This window comes from Dunckerocampus dactyliophorus, chromosome 13 (genome assembly GCF_027744805.1).
Source record: "Dunckerocampus dactyliophorus isolate RoL2022-P2 chromosome 13, RoL_Ddac_1.1, whole genome shotgun sequence".
NCBI classification, from domain to species: Eukaryota; Metazoa; Chordata; class Actinopteri; order Syngnathiformes; family Syngnathidae; genus Dunckerocampus; species Dunckerocampus dactyliophorus.
This window is the reverse complement of record NC_072831.1, coordinates 26,646,083-26,666,407: the sequence shown is the minus strand read 5'-3', so window position 1 is coordinate 26,666,407 and position 20,325 is coordinate 26,646,083. Positions and strand designations below refer to the sequence as shown.

Below are 20,325 nucleotides of genomic sequence, written 5' to 3'. Positions count from 1 at the left end.
TAGCTGGCCAAGCAGCGGCCGAGCATGAAATGTCAGGTAGCATCAGACTACGACACTGCAACCTTCTCCCTATTCCAAAAGGGGAAGCTTTGGGAGTGGAGTATGGTTGACTTACAGCTTAAACCTACATTTCTACCATTAAAACCCATATTTTAGCATTTTTTAACTGTTTTAAATAAGTATATAAACAGTGTGTTGGCCAAAATCTAGCCTTGATGCTTGTTTTTTATGGGGAACACAGCATTTTGTGTGTCTGTAGCTTTAAAGGGCGCATGACACCAAAACACATGTTAATGTTATTATTTTTGCTGTGAAAACAACATTGAAAGGCATATTTCCTGTGTTAGAAATGTTGGAAATGTTGCTGAAATGTTGGAATATTTACTGGGTTTTTTAAAGCTTTTCGTCACTTCTTCCAGGGAGGGCAGGGCAAGTGACATTTACAGTTTACAGAAGTTACTACCCGGAAGTTATCATTCGCTCCAATCCTTTCTCAATTGTTATGGTCCAGTTGTGGATGAATTTCTGTTGTTTATTATCGCTGCCCGTTGTGTTGAAAGCTTTTGCTGGAACACTCGAAGAGACGCAGTGAGCTTGTTCACATTTCCAAAAGACGCCATTCGCCGTGTCAGATTCTTTGGCATTTCGGCAAGCTTTGAGGGATTTATTGTTTTGACACTGCCCCGCAAATAGAAAAAAAAAGTCAAAAACCCTCAAGAGGAAATGCATGCCCAGGCAGCAGTAAGTCAATACACATTTTCTACTAATATTCTCTATAGTAGCCACACTACTGCTGGGCTAATGAAGTGTTGATTCGTAGCTGGCTTGGCTCTGACGTGCTGTGCGGTTAATGTGCTATTTGTTGTAGCGTGCAATAAATAATAAATCCAAAGGGTCGTCTTTGATTGCAGTGTCAACTCCTGTCACTCCTCTTCAATTCTGTGCAGTGTGCATAGAGCTGTCCGTTGCTATCACTGCCAGTAAAACATATCATAAAAACATATCATACTCATCACAACGGTGAATATTATTATTATGTTATTGGTGTCTTTAAGTGGTTGCCGTGACGTGTTCTCGACATGAATTTCTAGCTAAACATGGATTGCTGTCACTCATCCTTCTAGCCTACCTTGCAGTCGATCTGTCAGTTTGAGTTAGTAAATCCATATTTTTTTACTAGATCTATTCAATTCATGCCAGGGCTAGATAAGCAGCGATCGCTGGTCACTGGTATTGTATTTTGCAGTGTGCATAGAGCTGTCAGTGTCACTGACTGGAAAACATACAGTACTTGTGTATGTGTTATATGCTAGTCATCACAACACAATATCAGTGAATGTTATTTATTTATGTTATTTATTTGACCACTTTCTCGGCTTTGCTGAGAGTTCATGGCTGCATGTGTTTCAATCTGGTTCCAGCCAAGATGGCGGCGGTTTTAGAAAACTCGCTAGGGAGCGTGTCAAAATCTCAACTTCATTTCACTGGTATTTCATAGTTGTTTATTTGTCTGTGAGAGCAGTATGACAAAAATGTTTTATTAAGTGATTACTTTCATTTCGTTAGTGTTTTTTAAAAGTTTTTTTGGTGTCATGAGCCCAATGAGCTGTGTTTGTCCATGCCTGTTTCTGACAGTGTGTGACCACAAGAAGCGGTATTACATAATAGATGCCATATTTTAGGGCTGGACAAAAAATTGAAGAGATTGCGATCTTGATTCACACTCAGGAATGAAAAATTCATGGGATGGACAAAAATGTTACTCAATTACTTCACACATAAACGCTGACATACACAAGGCCTCACGCTGCACCGTCGTTAGCATGATGGCCGACACTTCTTCCTCACTCTCCCCGTCCCCCGGCAAGCCTCGCCAGCTAGGACGAGTTGGCCAAATTGACCTGGCTGGCGAGGCATGCTGGCTGTTATTCATCAGCTCGTGGGAGGAGCAATCACATTCATTAACTGACTTTTCTTTTGACGTGTCTTTATTACGTGCATGAACGTATTGTCGAGTGAGTGAGCATGCCTTGTTTTTGGATTATTTTCCGTCTTTCTATTAATTTCTATTTGAAAAATCTCAACTGTCCTTCCAGGACCTCCGATGAAGAACAGCAGAAAGACGTTGGACGTTTCTTTAAAGCAGACAAAGACAATGAGAAGTCTAATAGTAATGACGATAATAATCACAAAAAACAGCGATTTCTTTAAAACATGAGGAAATGGTCCTGAACATGGCGTGGGCGTGCGCATGCTCCAAAAAATTGTCCCAGAGAATCGCAATTTCAATTCTAAGACAGAAAATCATGGCTCCCATTTTTTGCAGAATCATGCAGCCCTATCATATATCACATACACCAATCTAACATTAAGGAGTGGGACAGGAGGACACAAATGTTAGCAACACTAGCATAGCTATGTGAACTGCAGTGCTAACATTACACTCACATTTATAACACCATAATCATGCTAGGGTTACCTAGTCGCTGGAGAAAAACCAAATGATCAAACTTACTTACGTCTGTAGCTGACTGACGGAAAGTTGGCAGAGCTTTAGGCTGCATTTTAAGATGTGTAGCGAAGCCTTTCTTTTTTTTTTTAGGTGGTCAGAGGCGTTTCCATGTCCACAAGGAAGGAGGTTTTTCCCTCATGACATCATGAAAGCTCTGAACTTCAAAAGCAATGTGGTTGGACCCTTAATGGATTGAATACTTTTCTCCATAAAGTGTATGCTAAATATACCTTTGGTTCATAGCTGCATAGTGCTTTTACTTGCAAACTACATGTTTTTCCTCTTTGAGGTGTCCCTCAGCTTGTACTAAACAAGCCATTATTGACCATTTAAGTGTACAAAAGTGGATGCCGCACTATAATATAGAAAGCCTATAGAAAGTTCTGCACTGAAATATTAATCACCTGCTTGAATTACGTGCAAAAAAACTGTGCAACAGACACGCTAACAAAGACCAAAGCAGCTTGTTTGTACTGAAAAACAGATTTATTACACCTTTCGTCCATATATGTTGTGGTTGAAATTATGCAGGATTTGCTATGAGGCTGCTGAGGCAAGAGGGGGGGGCGCAGTCGCTGGAGATGTGTGTGACCTATATTCAGCTGCTCCAAACACATTTGTTCTGCTCAGGAGCTGCCTCAGTATCTGTCTTTTTTTTCTCTCGGTGGGTCTCCATCCTCCCTAAAGCTACAGTGCGGCTGTCTGTGTGCCATGAGTCTTTCTTTGCAGCCTACTTTCTTATGCATGTGTAGGTGGGACACTGCTACTGTCGTCCAAAACCATCAAGTCTTTGCGGCTGTAAGGCAAATTGCAGCTAAAGCAACATCACCCAGAAGCTCTTTCTGCACTTTGATGAGTTAAAGCTGCAAGATCGGGCCAGACCTTAGAGAATTACAGAATAATATCACTGCTTGTTCAATAATTTAACATATTTAATGCACATTATTTGATTATTTACATGAGTAACTTTAATTTTAAAGCACCATCTGCCAGCATTGTTATTTTAATAGATTTGACGTTTTTACATTTTCTGAATGCATTATTTTTTTAAATGTCATATTTGTAATGATCTGTAATTATCTAGATATTATAATTTTAATTTTAATTTTAAAACTCCATCTCCCAGCAGTCAGTTATTTTAATAGATTTGACATTGCTATAGTTTCTGAATGAATTATTTTCATTTCTTTAATTATCTATACATTATAATTAATTATCTATACATCTATACTTATCTAAGAATTTGAATTTGTATTAATGGTTACTTTTTTATTTTTAATAATTCATTTTGAGTTTTAATTCAAAACAGCACTCAGCGATAGATTTAATATATTTGACATTTTAATATTTTCTGAATGAATTATTATTTTTTAAATGTCATATCTTTAATTATCTATATATCTATAATTATCTAAAAAAATTCATTTTAATTACAATTGTATGAATTATTACATTTTTATTATTAATAGTTCATGTTGACTCCATCTCCCAGCATCCAGTTGTGCCCAGAGAGGAGAGGGAGGCTGTTACCATGGTGCCCTGTTGCCGTGGAGTCCTGTTGCCATGGTGTCGGTGTGTGTGTTCGTGCGTGTGGGTGTATGTGTGAGACTGTAGTTTAATCCAACATGAGAGAGAATGGGATAATTAGCAGGCTCTTCAAAACTGGCCTCTCAAAGAGGATTTACATTGTGCACACACACATATGGAAAAGTATGATCTGGTTTAAGTTGGATGATTGCTTTGTTTATTTTGAGATTAAGGTCAAATTTCGAGGTTCTCTTGTGGCCACTGAGTTTGTAAAACCCTTTTATTTCTTACTTTTTTCAGTCTCTTTTTGTTTTTTTTAATAGCTGCATCGTTGAATTTTAGCTGTAATCATTTTAAATGTGACTTTCACAAGAGAGGTGACACCCAAACACACACACAAATAAAAAAATGCAAACCTCACTCTGCGTTCCCGCCGCCGCTGCTGCTGATATAATCTGCTGAAAGCCCTCCTGTCCTGATGATATTATCACCTTTAATGGAATATTACTGACACACTTTCAGGCTGGAGCGCTCGGGGAGGGATCAGAGTGCTTTATGACAGCTTTGTGTGGCCCACTAAATCAATACATACATCTTTTATAGTGCATGTTTCTTTTTTTCTGGTCGGCAATAACATCCAAACCTCCAAACCTGCGTGTCTGTGATGTGGCTGAATTGTTCCAAGTGTTGTATTTTTTGTATTAGATCGACCCTCGACCTTTACACTCCGGAGGTCCCACCGTGACCTCCCGTCTCCTTCTCATCTTTAATTATTCCCCACCCCCCATTAGCTAACAACTACTCAGCTCTTTCCCTCATTATTTATTTATTGAACTGTGTGTCGTTCTTTCATTTGCTAACAACCGCGACTCTTACTATGCTTTCGTGGTTCTTCTACATTTTGTGCATCTCGATGCGTGTAATTAGTTCTGTCCCCATTTGACAATAAGCAAGCATTGTTTTCACTCTGCCAGGAAATTAAAAACATACTCATAATGTTGGGGTCTTCTCAGTCATAGACCATCAGAAGACGCATGTGGTGTGAAAAACGATAAATCTACAAAGAAGGCACCACAGCCTGGAGAGAATTTCGTGAGTAAAGCTACTGTATTATACATCAGCTTTTGGATGAACACATTTGACCATTTTTCATAATAAACTAGCATGGAACAGTATCGTCTAAAACACAGGTGTCAAACTCAAGGCCCGGGGGCCAAATTTGGCCCGCTGTAACATTTTATGTGGCCCGCGAAAGCCTTGAAATAATGCATGTCAAAAGGACACTTATTTTAATATTATTTAAAAAATATATTAGTATATATATTGTGATTTTGTTATTAAGATTAATTTTGTCTTTACTTTTTTAAGCTTTATTTTTCATTATTTTACTTTTATACTATTGTAAAATTATATTTATGTTATTGTATTTTTATATGTATGCTGTGTGCTGTAATTTTATATTTTTTTACTTAATATAAACGTATTTAAATTAGTAAAAATTTTAATATATAAAAATATTTTTACAATAATATAAAAAATTTTGTATTTAAAACATATTTTTACAATAATTTAAGAAACATTTACCATTACATTTACAATAAATTAAAAAGTATATTAAAGTAAAAACAAAATTTATATTACTAACAAAAACAACTTTCAAAAATATTTTTTTTAAATCAAAAGGACAATCTTTCTTGCTAAATGTATTTGTTGTCAATATTGACAGAATACCTTATATTTTTTGTTGTCAAATACAATTTTAAATGACTATTTTTTATTAGTTATTAATGAAAAATTAGTGTAATAATTAATTAACAAAATTCTAAAATAGAATTTAAAAAAGTGGCCCTCTGAGAATAACCATAACTGCGATGTGGCCCACGGTGAAAACGAGTTTGACGCCCCTGGTCTAAAGAATAACATACGGAGGTCAGAGTATCACGCCTTGAGGAACTACAGGATCATGTCGGAGCATCGAGCTTTGTGGAATTCCAGGATCCTGTTAAGAATAACTTAGAAGTGTCTGTGTCCTGTCGAGGCTAGTAGAACTCCAGGATCACATGCGGAGTAACCAAGATGTCTGAATATCAGGCATTGCTGCACTCCAGGATCATGTAAAAAAAAACAAAAAACACAGATAGGTCGGAGCGTCGAGCCCTGCAGAACTCCAGGATAACGTAAAGAATAACATAAAATGGTTGACTCTTGAGTCTTGCAGAACTCCTGGATCATGTAAAAGAATAACATAGAGAAGTAGGCGCATGGAGTCTTTAGGAACTCCAGCATCACGTCGGAGCATCGACCTCACGGAACCCTGTAATGAATAACATAGAAAGGTCTAAGTACTGTATCTAGCCTTACGGAACTCCAGGATCCTCTAAAGCAGCAGTGCTCACACTTTTTCAGCCTGCTATCTACTTTTAAAATGACCAAGTCCCAAAGTTCTACCTCCAACTATAAACAAAAAATATATATATTTACTATATTTATAAATATAAGCATTTATGTACGTTGCACATGTATATCAGGATTGCACGCACTTTTATAGTTGAGTATAGGACGCAAAGCAAAACCATCAAACAATTCACTATTTTTCTACATAACTAGCCACTACAAGTGAACAGATAGCTGTTGTTATAGATACAGGTATCTTACAGCGGAGTTAGTTTATCCATAACCACAATAATAAAGATAAAAGTTGCATCTCCGTGTATAGCTTGAAACGTTTGTTCATCACTTAATCTTTGCTGCAGGGGAGGAACAGCGTATCAGGAGGGGAGCTTAATGTCAGCTGACTCATGCCATATGACATCTACAAAGTGACCTTTATGCGATTGACCCACACTACCTTCGCGATCGACCAGTAGCTTGCGATCGACGTAATGGGCACCCTTGCTGCAAAGAATACACACAGAAAGGTCTGAGTAGCATCCAGGCTTGTGGAACTCCAGAGTCACGTACAGAATAACATTGCTGTCTCAATATCAAGCGCTGCGGAACTCCAGGAACATATAAAGAATAATGTCAACAGGTCGAAGCATCGAGCCTTGCGGAACTCCAGGGCTATGCAAAGAATAACATAGACGGGTCAGAGCATTGAGCCTTGCGGTACAGCACGTACTCTTAGGCAAAAAATTAAGTCTTAAACAGCAAGACTCCCATCATTTCTAAAGCCACTTTTACACAGCGATCACGTCACATTGCCGCATCAGAACCATAACAGATCAGAACATAAAGATCTAGCGTTGCCGTTTATACAGAACACATTGTGTGTCCTTTCACACAGCGGCACGGCATCCCGCGATCAGATAATTAGAGGACATCAGAGCCAGCATTTGCTGTGATGGTTGCTTTCAACACAACAGGGCTCGAGAAGTCCAACTTCCCATTTTTGGTCCAGTTAAAACAGACCCTAATCCATTTTCTCCCTTTTAGTCAAGTGTGAACGCAGTCCAAGACCAAAAGAACCCAACCAAAGATGGGTCTTAAGCTCTAGACACTCTAGACACAAACTGACCGCCAATCTTTTTTGCAATTTTTGGTCCGGACTACAAGTGTGAACACACCCTCAAGCTGTCAAATTACAAGGTCAACTTTATCCTCCCATTCGGTGTGCATTCTGATTATTCAGATCCTTGGCGAGGAGAAAAAAGGCCGGCTTTTCACAGGCAGTGGGAAAAAGGCTTCACTCTTTTCCAGTCAGTCTGTTCATCGTCTGCCTCTGCGGATTCTGGCACATAAAGCATGACCTCAAAGACCTCCGTTCTCTCAGTGGCAGATGCAGTAAGTCTCTTCCATCCTGTTAAAAGTCACGCTACTTAAAGCTCACATACTGGACTCTTAAGCCATCTTATCATGGATGCATTGAAAAGACTTACAGTTCACTAGAAAAATGCATGCATGGCTTTAAGTAAATTGATCTGTGGTTCCCCATTGATCCCAGATTGTGCCTGGAGAGAATACAGTGGGGGGCTATAAATGACCTTAACAGCGTTACAAACCACACCCAGCACTCTCATTCGCGCAGTCCTCTTCGTTTTTATGTCTTCCTCCCATCCCAGACCCCTCCGCCTCGTCCTCTTCTGGGAATTCCTGGTCCAGACAGGCAGGGATGGCCACGCATGACAACAAACCTATAGCATCAGCGGGCTAGAAACACACGTTTGATGCCTAAACGTGTCACCGGACCCCATCAATCCATCCCTTCTCCTGCCCTCCTTTGTGAAATATGAACCTGGAAGCAGTCAAACAAAACCCTCCATCTCCGTCCGTCACCTTTCCGAAACGCTCCATTTAACCTCATTGTTACATTATAGCCTCACACATGACCCCTGACCGCTCATCTCAAACCTGTTCAACAGCTGCCGAAAGAGAACCAAATGCTTGTTGTGTTCAGTGGCATTCAAACTAGCTTTGAAACAAATCAGCATGAATAATTCCGTGAGCCCCTTTCATACTTCTCATAAAAGCCGGCCTTTTTGTGATGTGCTGTGTAGGTCTGGGCCGCAGATGCAGAGGCGTGAGGCCTAAAAACAAAGAACATCCAAGCCAACAAAGGAGGAAGCAGAAGCCGAAGGCGATGGTACTAGGAGACACAACGACTATAAAATGTCCAAAATGGAGAAGAATTCCATGCGAGTGCGTCCACTGAGGATGGAAGAATGAACCTGCAACTCCCAGCTGCAAACAATCGGTTTTAAGTTGCCAAACAGGAGCAGGAGCAACCCAGTTGTCCCGTCTCTAGCCGGAGTGAGGGCCTATGAATGAGCCGCAGAAGGCGCAAACGTGAAACATAACGGTTTTGATGCTTTGTATTTTATTCAAAATAGATGATCTGCGTGAGAGGCACCAAGACACTGGAACGGGCAGACGAAAACAACCAATTTTCCTCCTTCGGCGACAGCATCAAAGCCGTAACAGAGGTGGCACCTGTGTGAAGTTTGAAGAAAGTATTTTATAAATCACACCCGACCCTGGCGATGACGCACCTTGTTATCCGATTGTGGGATGGCCATGGCGCTTTGTGGCTTCTGTATAAAATGCCTTCGCTCTGGAAGCTGCAGTATTAATGTCCATGGTCTCCATGTTGCTAAAACGCTCCATTTTCTTGCCGCCCTGAGCCTCCTCTTGGATAAAATGCGTCTCCTTATACATGAAACAAAATGAATGAGGATATTCCAAGACTACGTGTTCTTGTTGCGGCAGTGTCCCGCCCTCGCTGAGTTCTGTATACAAAGTACTGGCGGAAAATGCCGTCTATTTTGTGGGATCTCTGTGTGAAAGAAGCTAGAGATGATGAAGTGTGGTGTGGATATCGGCAACAACAGAAAGACATCGGAGTATTGTAAATGTTTCATTGGCCAGAGTGATTTTTGTTGTAGGAGCTTTGCTAACTCAAAGGTCCGAGATCATTTGTAATTCTCAAAAGAACAAAGTTGGTCCACCAATTTTCCATTTTCGGCGGTTGTATCAGAGCCATAATATAATTTTGGTTTCATGTTTTTAAAAAAACCCTCATTTGTAAGGTGTGACGGTTTAATTTTGTCACGGTCCTGCCATGTAGCGGAAACCCTGGCAGGGCTCCGTGCCCTCAGGCTGCTCTTTTTTATTGTTTTTTGTCCTGTTCAGCCATTAGGGCAGATAATATTGTTGATCTAAATGCCCTCACGTTCCCAACAGATTTGCTCTGCCGGGAAAAATGTAAGATACACTTCTCCTGTTATACAGAATTTATTTGACTTTGATGTTTTCTTGTCATGCAAATTTGGAGCGGCCGTAACGCAGCAGGAGGGGATAGAGAAGAAGAGAAAAGAAAACAGAGAGGGGGGCGCGGGGATAAGAGGGGGACAAAAAAGAGAGAGACGAGGACAACAGCAGCAACAACAATTGTGACAACAATAACAAAACAACAGAAACAAGCAGGACTACATCAGCAAATGTCTGCGGTGGCTATAAAGACCCTGATGGAAGACTCGGTCTGCTCCTGAATAAAACACCTCCTTATGGTGGGAAGTAAAAACAGGATACTCTTGACCCCTGTTAAGCTTCAACATCATCTAATGTTTCCTTTTTGAGCCCCTCTTGTCTCGACTTTGCTGTTATGCTGTCACCCCGCTTTTAGAGGATCAGAGGTCAGTGACTGAGTGAAGGAGACATTTGTCTGTGTGGGAAGGTGTGTGACGAGCGCACTTCCTCTGACCCCCGAGTCACACACAAACACGGATTTCAAGCACCGTTGCTGGACAGAGACAAAAAGTCCAGATGTTACAGTCTTTATCTCTCATTAAACACATCTGTCAGGGCGCTGATGCAGGCCAAGCGGAATAATGCCTCGCATGTTGATGGTTACTGTGTCCATTAGAAAAAACGACAACAAAAGCTGTTATTTGCCAACACGGAATGCACGTTTGACCCCTCCAAACAAACACTCGCACTACTAGTTGCACGGAAACTACGTAGTTACAGATCCTTTTTACTTCTACTCCTGACATGCTGCACACAAAAGGTCGCACTACTGTAACTTCAGGGTGATTGGTCAAATCACCACCAAATTTGGCACACATCTTTAAGCGACTGACGAGCACATTTGTGTACATTTTGAGTGAGATTAGCTGAAAAACATGGCCGCCGTCTACCAAAACGTCTCAGCAACTTCGCAGCGAATTGTCCGTACGCCACTGACCGCTTGTCTAATGATTCTAAAACTTTGAGGATAAACATATTACATGTATGCCCATAGGGGGCGCCACAAAGGTCATTTGCAGTCATGTGACAAAAATAGGAGACGTCATACTTCAAAAATAATTAGATTATTTAACTTTATTCTCACAATATTACTGTAATAGATGGTTGTAAGATTACGTTTATGACTTTTTTTCTGCAAAAAATATAATTTTGTTTTAAGATTACGACTTTTTCGCTCCACTGAAAGACTGAGTAGATCATACTGTCCCCACGACTTGCGGCTTTTCAACACAAGTTCTATTTTTCTTACCTCTCCTAGCTTGCCTTGTTTGTTTTATTTATTAGTATTAAAGTTTATTAGGACATTTTTGCAGAGCTGCTGGAAATGTGAATTTCTCTTGCACATGAATAAAGTATCTATGTAATTCTTGGAAAATTGTCCTTTTAATCTGGAAAAAAAACTTTTTCACTGAAAATTTTGAAAAAACTGCAGCTTTGTTTACTAAAAAATATAAAATTATTCTCATAATATTACAACACAAGTCTCATATCTTTTCCACTATTTTTTGTTTTGAAGGAAAGCATACATATGAACTTTTTTCTGAAAAAAAAAACTTGATTCTCTTAATATTCCAACTTTTTCCCAGTTGAATTCTTTTTACATTATGTCTTTTTAATGTGGAAAAAATAAAAGTAAAAATATGACTTTATTCTCATAAAATTATGACTTTTTCTTGAATTTATGTGATTTATGTAATTTAATTTGAAATTAAATAATATATCCCATCTGTTTTACCTACAAAAAAGTGGACTTCTTAAATTAAAAAAATTGAACTTATTGTTATAATATTACGACTTTTTCACAAATTCATATGATTTAATTCTTGTAAAATTAAATGTTTTATTTTAAAAAATTAACCCTTTTCACTCAAAAAATATTACTTTATTCTCAGAATATTACAACTTTTTCCTTTTTAAGATTATGGCTTTTTAAATTATGACCAAATTTATACGATTTGATTTTTGGAAGATTAAGTATTTTTTATATATATAAAAAAAAGAAAATAATTCTCTTCCTTTCACAACATTTTTCTTGGAAAAAAAACATCTTTATTCTTGAAGCTAATGACTTTTTCTCTGAAAAACAAAACTTTTTTTCCTCAAAAAAATACAATATAAAAATACAATTGTACAGGGATGCTCCGATTGATCGGCCACCGATCAATATCAATCAATATTGGCTGATTTCCGTGAAAAAGCTTGCGATCGGCATACGCCGATGAATGTCTTTCAACCCCGTTCACCTCTGGCTCGTACTATTGCGGCATGCAGACTGTAGCGAGTGTCCCCCGCCCACTTTCCTTCACACTGCGCAGGCGTGCCAAACCCAAAACAATCACGTCTGCCGCGTGGAACTTACCTGCCGTTTGTGAGACTGATACAAATTTTGCACCCTGCAAAAGATGCCACGAAAAAGATCTCGCCAGGGTAGCACGTCAAAAAGCTCTAATTTAATACGGCATTTGAAGATCAAACACTTTACGGAGTATGGTGAGTTTTCGAAGCTCACGATGTCATCACCAGTCAAACGGCAGCTAATGTAGCCAACGCTGGACAACACTTGCCCGTATGTGTAGAAGTCATCATAAATAAAATAAAAAATGTACACTTAATAAACAGTATGTGATCGGTATCAGCCAATTTCACTCATGGATGATCGGCAGGATTAAACCCTGATCCGAGCATCCCTAGCATTGTATCATACTGTTATGAAATATGAGACGAAAACATTGAACGTAGTCTTAATAAGACATTTCAATGATAACATTGTGTGTTTTGTGCCATCCAGGGGGCCCGTGTTTGGGTCCGGGAGAAGGAACAGCTGGTTCCAGCCACGGTTAACTCCTGTGGAGATGGAACCCTCGTTGTCACCACGGACTATGGAGAGGTAAGAACACACACACACACACACACTGTCTCAATAAATAAACAAATATAAAATGCTAAACAGACGGATGCTAAGCTTGAGGATTTTCAGCGTCACCCTGGCAGTGCGTTTGGCATTCAGCTAAAGGCAGCTTCAGCATTCAGTATTTAGTTTAATTCTCAGGACAGCCATTAATCCCGAAAAGCAGGCGGGTCAGTGGAGAGGACTGAGACTTTGGAAGCATTTTGACGCTGAGCCCAGCACTGCTTGGTGGACCATGGACAAGTGGCCATTTGGCGGGGACTCAGTGAATTATGGGTATTGGAGTTTTGCTTTTGCTTTTGCTGATTTTTTACGAAAAAACGCACTTATTCTGATAATATTATGCGACTTCATTCTGATGAGAATATTAATTTTTCCTGAATTTATAGAATTTAATTCTAAGGTCACATCTTTTTTTACTTAAAAAATTTTAAATTTAAAAAATATATTTTATTTTCATAATATTATGAAATTATAATCATTTTTTAATAAAAAAAAGCACCTTATTTACTCCAAAAGTATGTACCTATTGTCATAATATTCTGACTTTTTCCTTGAAAAAAATACAACTTTATTCTATTTAAAATGCGACTATTTCCCGAATTTACACAATTGAATTCTCGGAAGATTACGTGTTTTTTTATGTCGAAAAACATCGGCATTAACAGCTGTGGCAACCTTTTGATGTTGGCTTTATTAGCACCACAAAATGGCCGTATCTGCATTGGAAGTATCATGCAGCATCCACCAGCTTTGCCTACCTCTGCATGCGCTATAAAATACCAGCGAGCTGTCGCCAGGTCATGTGTGTTGCACTTTCCGTACATACATAATTATACGTGACATATGTTGAGTTGACCGTCGCTGGTTTGAATAGCGGCTCTATATTCCTCCTCTGACACACATTGGCCTCCAGAGGGGCGTTAAATGAGAACATTGTTGGATGTCAGTAAAAAAAAAAATAATAAAATAAAATTTGCCTTTAGCCCTTCTAGGCCGATGTACAACCACAACCTTTTAATGCCACACCCTCTGCCAAAATAATGTCATTGAATGTTTTAAAATCTTATTAAGCGCATGAGCGTGCATGTGCTCATCTAATCTGTACAACCAGGCAAGGGACGTGCACTTTGGATTTAACACACACACACACACACACACACACACACACATGTGCTCCAGTTGGCAGCTAATAATAGACGGCAGCCAAGAGTCTCAATCTTCCCCTCAAAGTACATTTGCATCGTCTTGTACAACAAATGTATGTTTACTGTCGCATGTTTACAGTAGGGCAAGAGCATCCTTTTTAGATGCTAAGCTGCTTCAGCATCTCCGGTACGTCCCGAAATAGAGGTGCGCTGAAAGCATCAAACATCCTCGTTACTCTGGATTATGAATGTGCTTAATTTGCCCAGCCCCCGCTCCTCCACGTTTCCCCGCTTTTAAACAGCAGCCCTGCTGGAAGCGCTGAATATTTGATAGAGAATCGGCACCGTGGAGGACTTAACGTTGAGACCATGCCACACCACCGCTGTGTCTTGCTCGGGGACACACTTTGGAGTTCGGAGAGTCCGCGAGCTGTCTTCTAGAACATTCTATCACTCTGCTTATTTCTTTCTCATGCTGTACGATGACACTCTGCTGCACTAATTTGTTCATATTTTTTATCATGCGCAGTAGATCCCTGCTATCACGCTAAGCCGGTCGTCCTCAATAGGTGGCCCGGGGGGCCACATCCAGCCCGCCAAAGCTTTGTATTTGGCAAACATCGCCCAAATAATGTAAACCATTTAGTCTAACTCTGGGGTGTCCAAACTTTTTCCGGTTAGGGCCACATGGTGATAAATGAAAGCATGCAACTTTGCCACTTTGATATTTTGTAAAGCAACACATGTAGATACAGTCGTACCTCGCATAACGTAAACCTCCTTTTACGTAAATTTCACTGAACGTAAAGAATTTATGTAAAGTTTTTGCATCGTATTACCTAAGAAATTCCATAGTCGGTTCAAGTTCAGAAATTCGATTTGAATAGCTCGCGCAACAGAGAGAGGGGAACATTTTCCATGACTAACAGAGTACACTTGGTGACGCCTTCTGACGCTTCACGCTGTCATTGGCTGATTATCGGGGCACCGCCTATGCTCTCATCTCAGTGGCTGATTATCGGGACACCGCCTACGTTCTCATCTCATTGGCTGATTATCGGGGCACCGCCTACGCTCTCATCTCATTGGCTGATTATCGGGGCACCGTCTATGCTCTCATCTCATTGGCTGATTATCGGGGCACCACCTACGCTCTCATCTCATTGGCTGATTATCGGGGCACCGCCTACGCTCTCATCTCATTGGCTGATTATCGGGGCACCGTCTATGCTCTCATCTCATTGGCTGATTATCGGGGCACCACCTACGCTCTCATCTCATTGGCTGATTATCGGGGCACCGCCTACGCTCTCATCTCATTGGCTGATTATCGGGGCACCGCCTATGCTCTCATCTCATTGGCTGATTATCGGGACACCGCCTACGCTCTCATCTCATTGGCTGATTATACAGCACGTCCGTGTGTTTGTGTGAGAGACAGGCTTCTCCCTTCAACGTCCTTTCCTCTTCGTAGTCGCCCTTAAACTAACTTAAACAATTAAGTTAAGTTACACATTAAAATTTTGCACACAGCATTATCGTGTAGTGCGTGTGCGTTTGTCTGTGAGACCAGCTGGCTCTCAGACTCTTTGAGTCGCGTTTCGACTCAGGCTAGTCCTCCTTGTCCTCCTCCTCCTCCTCCTCCTCCTCCCTCCACTTGCGCTCCTGATCAAGACATCTCGTGAACGGTAGGATTGTTTTTGTTTTTCAGTTTTATTCATTTACAGTAATCTTATTTATTACCTTACTACTACTACTACTCTACTATGTTTATGCTAACGTTTTCTTATATTTTCCCACCATATTTGGTGGACTTTGAATATTTTGAAGGGCCAAAAGGGGTGAGTTTGGGAAGATCTTGGAACGGATTAGGCTATTTACATGTATTTTACGCTTTACGTAAAAACCCTGTAACGTAAACGTTCTCGGAACGGATTATTTACGTTGTAGGGGCGTCTACTGTATGCTTAGACGTATTTCCGGAAAACCGCATCTCAGCTTTGTGATGTAGGTGAAAAAGCCCATTATTAGTATCAACTTTGGTCTTTGTTCTTTGTTTTTCTTTTTTTTTTTTTACATTTTCCGTATACACTAGGTCCCCAACTTACGAACATCCGCTTTGCAAACATTTGCGGATACGAACACAAGCCGACTGGTCTATACTTTATTTCATTTTGCCTTGTCGTCGCTCCATCAGTATTTATGCTGCTACTGTACATGCTTGACCAGTAGAGGGCACTGTGACACTGCTAATGGGACCAACAGAGAGGAAGGCTAAGTTGTAGCTGTATGATACAACCCGGACAGAGCGTGTGATTAAAGTTTATGAAGAGTTAATAGGCCTGCTTAATTCTACACCACCCACAGAACACTACCTAGAGTCTCACGACGACCACGATTTGTCCTTTTTTCAATAACTCCTCCTTCTCCACCACAACGACGTATGCTCGACCATTCCTCTTCAAAGGTAAATAACATTTATCATTACGTATTATTATATCACTTTTATTATTGTTTTTTTCATTAATTATCCTCGTTTACTATAACTACTGCATCCAAACTCATATTTACATACATACACATATACTGTATATGTATACACGTACATGTAGTACCTATATCATTGGTAATATTACCTTTTGAACAAGCCAGACGAGGGCCTTCAGTCATGAGGGATGCCTCCTGCATCTGCCATCTGCCATCTGCCGTCTGACGCCCCTGCACAACCTGAAACTCCATTGTTCCATTGAAAGGCAAAGCACACCAGATCATGATGGCATCCCCTCCATGGTGCCGTGTGGAAAACATCTCAGGTGGGATCTCCTTGTCACGCCAGAAACATTGGAAGCCATCAGGACCGCCAAGGTTCCATTTTTTCTCATCAAATAAAACTGTCTTCCACCTCTAAATGTCCCATGGTCGGTGCTCCCCTGCAAATTTCAAACAGTCAATTTTGTGGTGTTGAAGGAGACAAGGCCTTTGAAGACGTTTTGCTTTTTAAAAGCGGTCTCTCGCAGATGCGGTCTGATGATTGCTGGACTGCGCTCGGCACCAGTAACGACCTTCATTTGGGCCATGGATGGGCCCTTGTCTTGACAGATCGGATCCTCCTGGTGACATTTTTTTGGGTCTACAGATGGACTTTTTTGTTCCATAATCCTCAGGATCTTTGAAGAATTTTCGAATGACTGTCTTACTGCGTCCAACCTCAGCAGCACTGGCGCATTGGGAGAGGCCTCAACAATCCCACCTCGTTCAAAGAGAGAAAGCTTTTTTGCCTTTGCCATCAAGAGATCACGACAGTGTGAATACCAGACACGAAAATGACATTCAATCCAGGTTTTTGCCAAGATTTTGCCATTTAAAGGCTGTGCTCTTAAACTTTTGATTTCACTTTAATGCTTGTTTGCAATAAATTGCTTACTCAAAATATTTTTTGTCTCACTCCCATTTCTTTTTTTGTATTTTGAAGCTCTGCGTAGAACCTCCTTAAGATCCAACAGTGCAAAATGTCAATTCTTGCAATTTTTCAACTGATGTTAAGATTTTGATCAGGAGTGTATGACTTTTTATGACTTTTTGACCAACCTAGTTTTCTAAAAATTGCACCTTTATTCTTTGTTTTGTTGGTTTCTCATAATATTACGACTTCAAAAAAACAATATATTCTTTCTTTTAATCTTTCAACTCTACGCTTTTTCCTCATAATATTACAAGTTTATTGTCGTAAAAGTCCAACTTTTTTCTCGTTAGAATTAGGGCTGTCAATAACGCGTTAGCGGGCATTTCCTTTAACGTGCGCGTGTCCTGTTTCAGCCCCCCACGGCGTAGTTTGAGGAAACGCAGCAGTGTGGCGGTCGATGTGGAGCCACAAGCGGGAACAAATATTGAGCAGAAATGGACAAGAAAAGGTTGTTTTGAACGTATTCAGTATTTTCAAAGCTCAAAGGGCTCAAAAGGTGCGCCCGTGTTCTTTGTCACAACTTCCTCATAATTGTGGTTGTATATTCTATATGTAGGTCATCTCATGAGGAGGTTTCCATGAGGAGGTTCTCAATCTGGTTGCCATGGATACCGTCACAGACTCAGCTTTCATCAAAGGAAACGTTCCTTTTTTTCAAACAAAAAACAACGAGTGCTACACTGAGAAGACGTTCGCAATAAAAGACAATAAAAATAAAGTCGTGAAAATGGCCGCTTTTGAGAAATCACATTATAGTGAGGAAACCCTTATTAAATATTTTAATAAGGGGAAAAGATGCACATTTATTCTAAATTTTATTGAAATTGATTATAAACATTATACTCACTTTATGAATACTAATTTATTCTACATTTGAAATGAAAAACACTTCATTCCTGGAAGATTCTTTATTTTTCTCTTTTCCATAATTATACTTTTAAAAAAACCTTATTTTAAAGTTACAAAAAACATCTTTATTGTCATAACATTGTGACAATTTTTCTTAAGACTGTGTTTTTAAAAAAAAAATATATATATATATAACTTATCGGAAAATGACTTTTTTCCTCCTCAATTATACAAAATTGTTCATGCAACTGTCTGACTTTTTTTTTTTTTAATACATTGTTGGGGTTATGACAGGTAAGGATCCCAAACGCGGAGCCGTTTGAGTGCCAAAAAGTAGAAGTCTTTTAATGACCACAAAAAATGCAATGGGCTCCAAATGCAGAAAAAAATGCTGCTTTTTTTTTTTGGTTGCAAAAATAATTTTTTTTCTAGAAAAAAAAGATTTTATTCTAATATTATATTACATTAATTATTATATTTTTCTTTTTTCCTAAAAAAACAAGGTGTCCCACCAAATGTATTCTCGTAAAATAAAAAAAAATGATTTTATTAAAAACTTTATTCCCATAAGGATTTTTTTCTTGAAAATATGAAGCTTTTTTCTCCAGAGTATACGCCATTATTCTGGTACCATTATGGCTGTCTTCTTTCAAAATACTAATGTATTGTGTTCTCGTGAGTTTACGACCTTTAGTATAATTGTATTTTTCTTTTCATTGGGTCCCTAATACTCCTTTGTACTTTTGACACAGTAGTCTAGTGACACAAGAAATAGATCCAAGCAACAAGAAGCGGCAGACAAACACCTGTGTGTCTGCTTTTATTCCATTCACACAAACACACACACACACACACACACACACACACACACACACACAGTGACTATGTTAGCGATGAGATGCAAGTTACATGACCTGGATTTCTGTAGCTAGCGTGAAAGCTGCAGTGAGCGCTCACTGGAGCAGGAAGCATGCTGCAGGGAGGCCTTGCACACACAGACACACACACGCACACACACACACACACACACACACGCACACACACACACACACAGACACAAAACTTCACGTCCATAAATGTGACTGTGCAAAAAAAAAAAAAACTGCACAAATGTGTGGTTTTATGTTGTGTTACATTAAGTGACCCACATTGGTCCCCTTCATCATTTGAAGGTCCACGGAAGACGCGTGCACGCGCTTACTCACTCTTTGAATTCATTTGACACAAAAACACACATTTACACACAAACACACACATGCATTTTGCATACATTTTGTAAGGTGGATTATTTTGTTGTTGTTTTTTTTTGTTTTAGTGTAGTTAGCTTCTTTTTACACTTGTGTCACAAAGAAAAATGTTAAAAAATGCAACACAAGTCACGTAGCAGAACTCATTGATACACTTGCATGACTGTTGAGAACGTTACAATGCATGTGAGGTGGATTACTTTGTTTGTTTTAGTGTAGTTAATGTCTTTTTACACTTGTGTCACAATTAAAAATGTTTAAAAAAAGCAACACAAGGCGGGTCGCAGTACTTATTTATACACTTGCATGACCGTTAGGAATGTTACAACACATGTAAGGTGGATTATTTTGTTTGTTTTAGTGTAGTTAGCTTCTATTTACACTTGTGTCACAATGCAAAATGTTTTAAAAAAGCAGCACAAGTCGGGTCGCAGTACTTATTTACACACATGCATAACTGTTGCGAGTGCTACAATGCATGTAAGGTAGAGCGCTTTTGGTGTCACAGTGGTTCACTTCTTTTTACACTTGTGCGACACTTTGGAATGTTTAAAAAAAATGACCCAGCTGTCATGTGATCCAGTGTTAAGTTGCTTTTAATATTCATATTAACAGTGGGAAGTGTTCCGCCGTCAATATCAATAGACATTAAAATCACAGCTAGCTTTACAGCATGTTGCATTGGCGAGAATGATATCGTACAAATAAAGGATGAGAACATCAGGTGATGTGAGCCATCAAGGTCATGCACATGCGATCTGAGGTCAGGTAAAACATGATGATTATTATGTGATCGTGTATCCCGAGCTGCTGGAGGGAATGTAGGTCACTGTACCGAGGGCTCTCCTCTCTCGCTTGTCTAACGCGTCAAGTCACATGACCTCTTGGCTCGTCTCCTCAACCATGTGAAGCGCATTCAAGTATCA

The 20,325-nt window shown here is 39.6% G+C and overlaps 1 protein-coding gene across 2 annotated transcripts in view; it reads left to right on the top strand.

Moving 5' to 3' along the window:
- myo10l1 (myosin X, like 1) overlaps nt 1-20,325 on the top strand; it is a 51,218-nt gene that overhangs the window by 2,662 nt on the left and 28,231 nt on the right. For both annotated transcript variants that reach the window (XM_054796168.1, XM_054796167.1), the window contains exon 2: nt 12,573-12,671. In XM_054796168.1, the coding sequence (XP_054652143.1) occupies nt 12,573-12,671 (99 nt within the window). The remainder of the gene's footprint in view (nt 1-12,572; nt 12,672-20,325) is intronic.